Source organism: Eulemur rufifrons, chromosome 7 (genome assembly GCF_041146395.1).
Source record: "Eulemur rufifrons isolate Redbay chromosome 7, OSU_ERuf_1, whole genome shotgun sequence".
Lineage (NCBI taxonomy): Eukaryota > Metazoa > Chordata > Mammalia > Primates > Lemuridae > Eulemur > Eulemur rufifrons.
The window spans coordinates 126912032-126924446 of NC_090989.1; the positions used below are offsets into that span (position 1 = coordinate 126912032).

Below are 12415 nucleotides of genomic sequence, written 5' to 3' on the forward strand. Positions count from 1 at the left end.
TTAGAGCCTTCTTTAAAATATCACTTAATCTAAGAAACAAGGGCTGCTTTATACACTTGGGAAGGAGCTTCTAAAACGCTACAACCCTGATGTGTGTTAATCAATCCTCAGCCCTGAGATGATTTAAACACCTTAAAGGCATATTATGTTCTTTTAAAAAGCTTTAGGCAATTTCTTACTCACAAGACAGATAGAGAGCTAAGAATAAAGACCATATAGGCAAGACTTGAAAGAAAGCAATTAACTTCTCATACTTGGCCTTCTTTGATAAAACAAACCAATATCTCTACTTTAGATCTATTACACTTTAAAGATCAGGTATGTAAATAATTAGATTCAGATCACTCTTTTAATATTCTATAACATAGGTTAAAGAATTAACAGATGAATCATTTTAAAATTAAACACAGAATTTAGAGAGTAGGTGTAATGAGAGTCAAATAAGAGTCAAATGAAAATTTTTATTATAGTATATTTAGCAACTAACCAAGTAGTAGTTTGCCTGTGCAAAAGTCAAATAGCTATTTAAAGAATTATCTAAACTAATTTTCCACTATTGTGAAGTAGATTGTTCTTCAGAAATTGTTCCATTCCTGACTGATCTCATCTATGAACAAGCTGGGAGACTGAGCTCAGAATTTGGGACAAACAATGAAATCTAGTGGGGGATTATTGCACAAGCATTCACAAGTATTGAAAAACGAAATACACTCCTATGAACCTCTTTCCATGAAATGATACAGTTAACTTTTTAAAGTCTGTAAATTCTTCAGACTTCTTCAATTTTACACTTAAATATTTATTGCCTAATTACACTTCTGCCTGCTTCCTTTTTTCATTTGTAATTTTATGAACTTTAGTAATTAACCAGAGGACTAAAAAGGAAAAAAGATGGAAGTAACAGAAACATAAATTGATCAAATTAGGCAAAAATATTGTCCAACTAATTTTTAAAATTACAGTATTGAATTATCTGGATTGCATTTATCTCGTTTCCACATAAAATCACCACTTGCTAACATGATAGTAAATCTTTCTCCTGTGTTCTCAGAGAAAAGCAGATCTTATTATTATGACTTGGTTGACAACTCATCTTCTTCCGCCTGCTCGGTGCATATAGAAACAGACACGTAACCATTTATTCCTCCCTGGGTTTTCTGATCTCAACAGAAGTAATCATACGAACAGAAAAGCTTACTCACCATCTCCTTCTGGCTGTATTAAAATGAATTCTTAGGTCAGAAATACTCATATTAAAATAGAAAACAAAAGCCCGTTCAAGAAACAAAACTTTTTGTTTCTTACTTTTTTTATATTCTACACCAGCCGTTCACAACCCCCAGGCCGAGGACCGATATTCGTCCGTCCGTGGCATGTTAGGAACCGGGCAGTACAGCAGGGGGTGAGTGGCAGCAAGCTAGAGAAGCTTCAGCTGTATTTACAGCCACTCCTCATCATTCGCCATCCCCCCTACCCCCAGTCCATGGAAAAATTATCTTTCATGAAACCAGCCTCTGGTGCCAAAAAGGTTGGGGACTGCTGTTCTACACCATTATGTTCCCCTCCATTAGGGTGATTAATTAGAAATGACCTATTTTATGACATTCAGAAATTGAAATATTACTGCAGTATTAAGCCAAACAAGATAAAACTAAACATTATTAAAATTTTCCAAAACCTTTATTCTCTTTCCTAACTACCATTAAAAGTTTCCAATATTATTTATGCAATAGTACGTACCTTTCCATATACTGGTAAGTACCAAGAAAAATACCAAGAATGTTTTATTTACATTCCTGCAAACTTTGCTTTCTGACTTTCTACTTTCTCCTCCATCACTTTATAGCTAACAGCTCTTCCACAAAATCACGCGGTCCATTAAAAGTTTCTTCCTTTCTTTCATAAGGAGCCAAGAATGCATTATTACATTTTTCTATGTGAGGTAGGCTATTAAATAATAGCTTGTACACTAATTAAAGCAAATGTAATTGTGAGAACACACTGACATTGTTAAAGTAAATTACTCAATTTGTTAATAGTTTCATTTCAAGTGACCCTAATTGTATTAATTGTGATACCAGCAAATTAAATTGAAGAGCATTAAACACATTGTTCTAATATGTCCTAGAGGAACAAATTCTCCATTACATCAGCAGAGGGAAATAACGATTACATGCCCTCCTGACAAATAAAACTCGTACACATACATAGACACACATGCACACACAATGGATCAACAAAAAACGTCTGCATGTACTATGACTACTGTAATATTGGTAGCCTGGCATAATATGACCCATATAGAAGAAACTGAGCTTTCGAGGAATGGGGCATGGCATGTTCATTGTTCTCTGATGTCACTTCATCCTATTGTCATATCACTTGACAAAAGAGTGATCTTTTAATCTTTTAAAGAGACATCTTTTAAAACCATCCATGTTTTTCCTTGTTACTGAATTTAAGAACTTCCAAGTCACTCTATTTTTTTAACAATCTTTACCCTCAATAAACCTACAATTTTCATTGATAATTTTATTGCCTAACTTATAGTTTTTCATCTATCCAAAGTGCCTTTTTCCTTGATTATCTAGGGAAGATATTTTATTAAAGAGACTTCAAGACCTATCCAAATCAATATAGATCCAAATGATTATACAGAACTAATTACGGTACTAAGCTGGCTTACTGGCTGCGACTAAACAATGTTTCATTGAATTAATGCATTTATTAAACATGTAAGAATTATTAAGAGATATGATAAAAGACCATATTACTATTTTTTTCAGAATTTAGAACATATATTAAAGGCACATTTAATATAAAATACACAACATTTTAGGCTATTAAGAATCACTGTAGGCTGGGTGTGGTGACTTATATCTGTAATCCCAAACTTTGGGAGGCCAAGAGGATTGCTTGAGGTCAGGAGTTCAAGACCAGCATGGGCACATAACAAGGCCCCCATCTCTACAAAAAATTTAAAAAATTAGCTGTGCATGGTGGCACACACCTGTAGGTGCAACTACTCGGGAGGGCTGCGGCAGGAGGATCACTAGAGCCCAAGAGTTTGAGGCGGCAGTGAGCTATGATCATGCCACTGCACTCCAGCCTGGACAACAGAATGAGACTTTGTCTCTCAAAAAAAAAAAAAAAAAAAAAAGAATCACATGAAAAGTCTGCTACTACCCTCACTATCCCTACCACTCTCAGACAGCAAGCAAACCTTTAGCCCTACTGTTCCCATATCTCCTGTAGGACTCCCATCACCCATACTACTATGTTCTATCTTCCTTGACTCCATCCCTTCTAGAATTTTCTACTCTGCCCCTGTGCAAGCCCTCTTTCATTTTAACAAAACTTCCTTATATTCTCAACCCATCAATAAATTCTTCAACCATCAATCCATGCTTACTGTCTACCTGTCACATGCCCCTGACAAAATTCCTGTGTATTTTTCATTATGACTAAATCTGGGCTGCTGAATTCTGCTGGACATAATCATACAAATTTACAAGCTGGAATCACCTATAAATATTATGTACAATCTCAACTTGACTCCAAAGTTATGTCTTCTTTATCAACTCACTCCAATCTTTTTTGCTTCCAACAAATCTTCAAATGCTCTATCTTGTCATTCACTCTCAGCAAATAATGTCACTCTAATTTATCAAGAAAGATTAAATCGTCATCTCATTCAACTCTGCCATCAAACCGATGAACTTACTACACCATAACACTTATTTTCTCCTTCCCTCCTGTTAGTACAATGAAATGATGCCCTTCTTCCTGTCTATAAAATCTCTCCATCTTTGCTCTACACTATATCTCCACCAAACTTCTAAGACGCCAGTCTCATATGTGGCCATTTCTCTTTTGAACTCTAACCTCTAACCACACTGAAATTCTTTATGTTTAGCAGAGGGCAAGCTCACAGCATATACTCATTACTCAATAACCTGGATAAAAACTACTCATCCTTCAGGTTGTGGTTTAGATAGATATCAAACCTTTCCTGATCCACCATTACCACAGTTCAAGATGGATTCCCCACCAATGTAGTACCTGAGTACATTTTCTTAGAGGAAGGGAAAGCACGTATTATTCTCTAACTGAATTGGTCATTTACTTTTCTCTGCCTGACATCCCCAAATCCTGGCTATTATCCATAAACAACATAGCATTCAGGACTACGTTTATCTTTCTCAATGTTTTATTTCCAGCACTCGTAACAATGCCTAGTACATATAAGACACTCAATATTTATTGAATGACAACAAAGAAATATTTAAAAGTGTTTTAAACTTAAGAAAAGCTGCCACCACTATAGGATGTTCATTCTACAACATTTTATATGCAAAATAAATACTTGCCATAAAACATGTTAATAAGTTTTAGAAATCAGGAATTAAAAACACTATCGTCACAAAATTTTCCTTAAGACCTATATATATTAAACATGTTTATTAAATGTAAGCATACTACAATGTAGTCTATGCTCCCAAATTATGGCCACAAGTTTGGAAAAGTAGTAATTTATTTCCTTACCTTTCCCTTGCCAAGTGACTATTGCTGTGGATTAATTAGCACATCACTACTTAACATTTATTTGCCAGAAAACTCTCTCCACTTGGTTCTAATGGAAATTGTGTTATGGGTCTTAAGTAAAAGGAAACATGAAAAAAGTGAATTTTAAGAGAGACTTCAAAAGAGGAGAGGTCAACAAGACCAAAGAGGATCAAAGAGGACTGACCACAGAGGAGTATATACTGACTTCTGAAGCTCTAAAAGAAGAAAAACTCAAGTACTAGAATAATCAGGAACAATAAAACAGATTTTATACATTGCAACTTAGGATAGGAAGTAGAATAGTAGATGGAGGAAAAAGATACATTCAGCAATTATTGATTAATACAAGTGGAGCTGCTCAAACTGGTCAAACATAGTTCATTTATTTGTTAGTTATTTACTGAATGGTGCCCATGAACAGGTACTAGGTATACAAATGGTTCTAACATAGTTCATGCCTTTGTAAAGCTTACACTTGACTGGAAGACAAATAATAGACAAGAAAACAAATTAACACAGATATTATGTTGAGTGCTCTGAAGGAATAAATAACAATGTCAGAGAACATTGGCATGTGGGAAGGCCCAGAGTCTAGAACTGGCTTAGCACATCTAAGCGAGGCTAGACAGGCAAGAAGACAACCATGCACATCATAGTCAAGAGTGTAGATTTTATTATTAGTGCAATGGGAAATCACTCAAGAGTTGTAAGCCAGGAAAGGAAGTAATAAGATTTTTTCCTGCCTAAGATGGCTACAGCTAATTACACCAGGGCAGGGTTTAAACTGCTTCAGACAGCAACCTATATTTTGGTCAGATACCCAGATATCTTAAGCAGAACAAAACCATCTTTTACTCAAATCTAAATCCACCTCTACTATATGGAAAATAACATTAAAGATCACAATAGGACAGCATCATTTTATCATATCAACTTCAGTCAATTATTTTAAATTATCAATTTCTTCATCAATAAAGCCATAATACTCCCTTCTAGTTCTAAAACTCTATGATATTATAATAGAAAGAAAGAAATATTTAGGATGAAACAAAATTATAGGAGGCAAAAAAGGACTTGGCAGGATTCTGAACATCTTGGATTTTTTTTTAAGTCAGTTGCTAAATATTTTATAAATGACGATAGAAAGAATGCTTTGAAAAAGATATATAAGAGGCAAAGACAGGTTGAACAATTATCTGAATCTTATAAAGGCTGTAAGCCAGAAGGTAAGTACTGTGGCATATAAAATTGAAGCTAAAAACTTTAATAATATGTAACAGAATGCTATTCTCAAAAGAGACCTAATATTAATAGGAGAAAATTTCTCTCACCATCAGCAATATTCTAATCTCCCATAAGCTTGTGAAAGCCAACTAGTCAATTCCAACATTATTCAATTAATAGGTTATGTTTTTACAAATTTTGGTATTGTTATTTTCAGTTTAAAATAAAATGATTACCTTTCCATTTAATTGATCATTAAAAGTTACATGTTAAGAACAAATAATCATGAACAGTCTAATAAATATTTTTTTGTTTTCAATTATATTACAGGTAACTTGTCAGTTATTATTAACCTCTGATCAAAGATCTTGGAATTTAAGGTGGTAGTTCATGTACATGAATAAACTTAATAGGGCACAGAGATAAGGTCACATTTTCTACACTTTTCTCTGTTTGACAAAAAAAAAAAAACCTCAAGCACTTAAAAGCCACTCACGTGGCTAACATTTCTTAAGACTTTACATGTATATATATATCCAGATAGTTCTTTTTTTCTGCCCTTACCTACTTTCCTAAACCACCCATGAAAATAAACAAATGCTATGCAGGTTTTTTTCTCTCCATTCCCATTATCTGGCTATTTTACTAATAATTTCCAGAATTCTCAGAATCATTCAACATGACTATTTCTTTATGAAGATTAAAATTCAGATTTGAGAAATTAAAGACGTTTTGTTTACTAATAGAATCTATGACGGGAATTTAAAAAAAAATTACACATGACTTCTACACACAAATAACTGATGTTAAGTGTAGTGTTCAACTACTTAGAAAATGAGTCATCCAATAGCCACAAATTCCTTAAATATTGTGTCAGAAATGTATAAAAGGCTCCAAAATATTTGAAGAAACCCCATGGAAGACATATATCAAAATAAACAAACATACTAGAAAGGTGATGATTCTTCAAGTAAATATGACAACCCCATTCAAATGCAACACATGTTTTTCTTGCAAAAAGGAAATCTAAAAACATGAAATAGATGCTTTATATAAAATATTTACATATACAATGTACAAAACCCACTATGGTTATAACCTTTATGGCTTTGAAGAACTAGATATTTACATATCTTTCTTTCTGCATGTGCTTGTGCGTATGTGTGTTTTGTATATATTTTTAACAGTTGACAGCTGTTTTAGAGCATACAGAGATGCCAAGCTGAATGAGGGTCTTGATTACTTCAAGATTAGCTATCTAAAGTTTCTATTCATTTTAAGTGTTGTTAGTTGGAAGAGTCATTAGTCACTTCCTTGTCTCATAGAACATCAGCATACATTTACATTGTTAATGAACATTTGGGGTAAATGAATTAATGGCACTTTTAAACATCAATTCAGTTCTAATAACTTAGTATGTCATAGAAATGTTAGGCTAGGATATAAACGAAAAGCCTTTTCAGTAAAGGTAACTACTCATTCCTGCAAACAATAAAGGATAAAATTAATTTAAAATGTCTTTTTAACCAGGTTAAAAAAAAAAAAGATCCTCAATATTTAATGAAGTAGACCAAAGAAAAATACGCACTTAAAAATAAACAACAACAAACTATGTTCTCAAATAAGCATATAAAGCAGAAATAGTATGAAAACTTTTGGTGAAACTACTTTATATGCTTGTAACACAAATACATATTCAGTTTTAAAACACAGAAGTACTTGCAAAACAATTTGACTTAGTTGAGTGCCTCCTATAAGTATTACATTTAGGAAAAGATATTGCCGGGAAAGGTATCATGCTTACCACTGAGATATTAAAATACTGAAATTGAAATAAACACTATTAATTTTAATGTCATCAAAATCTTAAACAGCAGTCTTGTTGAGTCCTTATATAACAACAAATGAAAAATAAAATCACAAAAATAAGTTGTAGGACAAATTCTCCTGTTTTCATTAAAAATAACAATGGCATTTGTATGATATAGAAGATACTAAAGACACACAAAAAAACATAAACACACTCCATAAAGTAAAGAGCTTGTGTTCTAAAGAAACAGTCACTTTAAGTATTTTTAAAATTCTCAAAACATTAGTTAATAGCAGACCTTGACATCCATAGGCAGAAAAAAATAATTTCATTTGAATTATAAAAAACACACATGAATTTTGACTAATTTATGATGTTTTAAAATAGATCTTACAATCCTAATACATGCATTTTGTGAGTGAAAAATTACAAGTAGACACAGAGTCAATGAACCTTATCATATATTTAGTGAATTACTTAAAAATAAGGATAAGGCTTCAAGAATTCTCGCAAACTCCTTGCTTCCTTCTAAAAAACTGTATTACTACTATCATTAAGTAAACATTGAGAAAATAATACAGATTCGGATGCATACATATTTGATAAATTTTTATAGCACAGAACCTGAACATAGTCTACATTTTAACAGTCTGCCACTTAATAATTTCAATGTATAGATCTTTAAAAATATCACATAAATTTTAATTATTTTATTAAAAAAAGATGATGACGAATTAGGTAAGTATTTTATCATGGAATAATCTCAACCTGCTGGAGGGCAAAAAAACCCCTGCAAATCAACACCAAAAGGTTAGGATTCTTTAAAAGATGTTTGACAAAGGCCACTTTGCATTTTAACATTCTTATGCTGAAGTCATTGTTTAGTTTATTATTTTTTTTTTAAAGAATGACAGTGCATTAAACATTTGGCTAATACTTCTCTCAGTAACTGAAAGCTGACTTTGTGTAGTATTCATTAGTGTCAAGAGTGCTCTACACATATCCAGAGAAATGTTCTTAAAGTTGCCTTTCTCAGTTTCATCAAGAGAATTACACATATAAGGCAGACAGAGGGCTAACTGGCGCCCCTCTGCTAGGTTTCCCAGTACCCTCAGAGAGCAGCTACAAACAAAACTCACCTCCAGACTTGTTAGAGTAACTGGACAAAGGGTCAATGCCCACTTCTTGTTCTTCTGGCTGCAGAGGATGTCTAGTTTCAGATAAGGAATGATACATGGTGGGAACTGGAAGATGTCACCAAAAGTACCTGGAGGGTGAGAAAAATAATAATTTTTTTTCTTTCTGCTGTGACTGGGAATAAATACAAGACTAAAATGATTAAATGAGCATTACAGACATTTACATGTTTCCCACAGGCTCCAGGGACTGTTACTACACATTGGTAGGCTTATGCAAAGAAGTGAAAAGGTATTTCAGCAATTTCTCCAAAAATCTGGACCTCGTTTATAATCTTTATCTCAATGTTGAATCATATTTATTTTCAACAAACTTTGCACAAAAAGCTGTACTATAAGTCAAAGAAATTATTCTCCCATTTATAGCATCCTTTTGTTTTACAGCCAAAATAATACACATTCACAATAGAAACTTCCAAAAATATGAAAATATAGCAAATTAAAATTACTCATAATTGTAATAGCTAGAAATACCACTCTTAACATTTCAGCATATTACACACATTCTTCCTGTCTTTGTTCTGAGCATTTAAAATGTATATGTTTTTAATGTGATCCATCATGTTAAACTTAACTGATTATGTAATCTACTTTTAACTGAGTGTCCTTCCAAGTTATGAAAAAAAAGTGCTTATATTATCATTTCCAATGGATCCTTAGCACTCTATTATATAGCCAGCACAATTTATGTAACCAATTCCTTATTAGTAAACAATTAGGATGTGTTCAGCTGTTCAACATTATATACAGCAAATGATTATCTTTTAGCAGTGTCATATCCATGATTATCTCCTTAGAATAAATTCTTATATGTGCAATTGCCGGACTAAAACATACATCTAAAAAATAAGATTATGTGATAAGTTTGGCAAATTGTACTCTAGAAAGGTCTGTACATAACAGAACAATTCATTTCTCCTGGATTCTCATTAAATGGATAGTTCGTGTTTTTTGTTTTGAACCAATGTGACAGTCAAATTTGTATTGCATTTGCTTTATAATTAGTGAGATTACTGAAGACTTCATATATTTCTCTAAAATTTTTTATATTTTATAAATGGAGCTTATTGTTATGATTGTGTTCATGATTTATAAGCATGCTTTAAATATCATGCATATTAAAACTTTGTCATATGATACATATATTTTTCTTGAAGTATATCCACCTTTAAGTTGTATGGCATTTTTGTGACATAAGTAACTTTTACATTTTTATGCACCCAAATATATCTGTATCACTATTATTGAAAACCGCCCTTTAAACAAATCAATAACAGGGTGCAATGCAAGAACTCTGGTGAGAGCCTAGCTAAAAATAAGGCACATGCCTAGGTAAAAATAATGATAATTAGCCACTGTCCCCCTGTTTGATTCTCTGTAATTGCAACTCTGGAGTCCCACAGCTGGTGGTCATAAAGATTCTTAGCTTTCTCCATAGATAACATCACCTTTCTGAAACCTAGGGGCAGTTTCTGAGATACCTTCCAGGTCCCACATTCCATTGAAATGGCTGGCCCACCCAGACCAGTGGCTCATACCAAGGAACTGACTCAACTGGTCTTGTGACCTCACTGAAGAACCTGGTCAGCAAAGAAGACAATTTCTATAACCCACTGGTTCCTCCCTGAACCCAGCCAATTAGCAGACTCAATTACCTATGCCAAATTGTCTTTAAAAATCCAGTCTCCCAAATTCTCTGGGAGGTGGATTTGAGAAATTTCTCCCATCTCCCCGCTTGGTGCTATGCAGAATAAACTCTTTCACTGCCATAAACGCTGCTATCTCAGCATACTTACTGGTTTCTTCTTGGGCAGCAGGCAAATGAACCCGGTTGGGTGGCAACAACATGGTTCATGCCTCTGGTGTTATGCTTATAACAAGATTATATAAATAATCATTTTGAAGGTTTTTTTCCCTTTCATTCCTATTTCTATAAATTATTCCAAATTAAACAAAATTTTTTAAATTAAATGATTTTGAGGCCAGATGTAGTGGCTCATGCTTGTAATCCTAGCACTCTGGGAGGCCAAGGTGGGAGGATCGCTTGAACTCAGGAGTTGGAGACCAGCCTGACCAAGAGTGAGACTCCGTCGCTATTAAAAAAAAAAAAAAAAATAGAAAAGTTTGCTGAGGGTGGTGGTGTGCACCTGTAGTCCCAGTTATGTGGGAGGTTGAAGCAGGAGGATTGCTTGGGCCCAGGAGTGTGAGGTTGTAGCGAGCTATGATGACACTACTGCACTCTATCCCAGGCAGCAGTGAGACTTCTCTTTTGAAAGGGAAGGAAGGGAAGGAAGGAAGGAAGGAAAGAAGGAAGGAAGGAAAGGAGAAGAAAAGAAAAGAAAGGAAAAAAAGAAAAAGAAAAGAAAAGAAAGAAAGAGAAAGAGAAAAGAAAAAAGAAAATTATTTTGAACTTCCAAGATTAACTACTTGGAAATTTTCTATGTCCATAAGGTACACATGACCTTACCAAACCAGGATTCTTCCAAAAAATAAACCAGGTTCACCAATTTTCATCCAAAATAATGTAAAGTACCATAATCTTTTAAATTTCAAGAGCAACGAGGACATGAAAGAAAGAAAATGAGGAAAGACAAGTGGGAAAAGCAAGTCAAATCAAAATGAGTACTTAATTTTATAGTATATGGTCTCCACCTATGGAGGAAAGGTTCCAGAGATGCCCACAAATACACAAATCCTTGACCAGCTTTTCCCACCTCTTCCCAGCCCAAAATAACCCTCACCTTTTCTGATTTTTATCAAAGTCTCCAACCCCTCCCCTCCTGCCATCACAGTCAGATGTTAATAAATCCCATCCCTCTGGGACTGTGGCTAAGACAGAAGCAGAGGGTTAGGGAAAACAGAAAACTTTTGTAGCTAATATGTAAAAAGAATTTCTAAAGCTATAAATCCTAAATCCATAAATCTAGACACTTGTCAGTATTTGTTTCTTATGTGTACAAATCAATAAGCATATACTGAGCACTTACTATATAGAAGAAACTCTGGGGAACATAACCTAGTAGAGGATAGCAAAATGTAGATCAGTTATGGTATAAAAAATAATCTGATAAATTCTGCACAAGTAAATGAACTTGGGGGGACAGGCGGTACATGGGCAACGTATGTAACCTGACTTTTGTATCCCCCATAATAAGCTGAAATAGAAAAAAGAAAGAAAGAAAGAAAGAAAGTCCTCTACTTTGAAGCAGTAAGGATCAACAAATTCAAATGTCTAATTGGGGATGGGGGGGCAAAAAGCATTATTAATTATAATACAAGCAAAGAAGACATACCAAAAACCACTCTCAGTGCTTTGTGGACACACATCATTTCATCCTCCCTACAACATAAAGATGTATCTTCATCATCCTTATTTTCATTTTACCAAAGAGAAAACTGAGGTATATAGAGAGATCAAGTATTCTGTCTAGAGTCACACAATTAATAAGTATTGAAGCCACAATTTGAACTGGCTCCAGAGCTCACATTCTTTCGCCTACATTATATTTGGCTCCCAATAAGTCAATGTGATAAAAAGGGCAGGTATAAAACAAGGGGTATAAAACGATGGGGCCTATAATTAGAACACCCCTCATTAGACTTCCGCTTTTCCAAGATA

The 12415-nt window shown here is 33.9% G+C and overlaps 1 protein-coding gene across 1 annotated transcript in view; it reads right to left on the bottom strand.

The window, feature by feature from the left end:
* TBC1D5 (TBC1 domain family member 5) overlaps positions 1-12415 on the bottom strand; it is a 430335-nt gene that overhangs the window by 302403 nt on the left and 115517 nt on the right. The window contains exon 3 of the mRNA XM_069475443.1: positions 8740-8867. Coding sequence (XP_069331544.1) covers positions 8740-8836 — 97 coding nt within the window. The 5' untranslated portion in view covers positions 8837-8867. The remainder of the gene's footprint in view (positions 1-8739; positions 8868-12415) is intronic.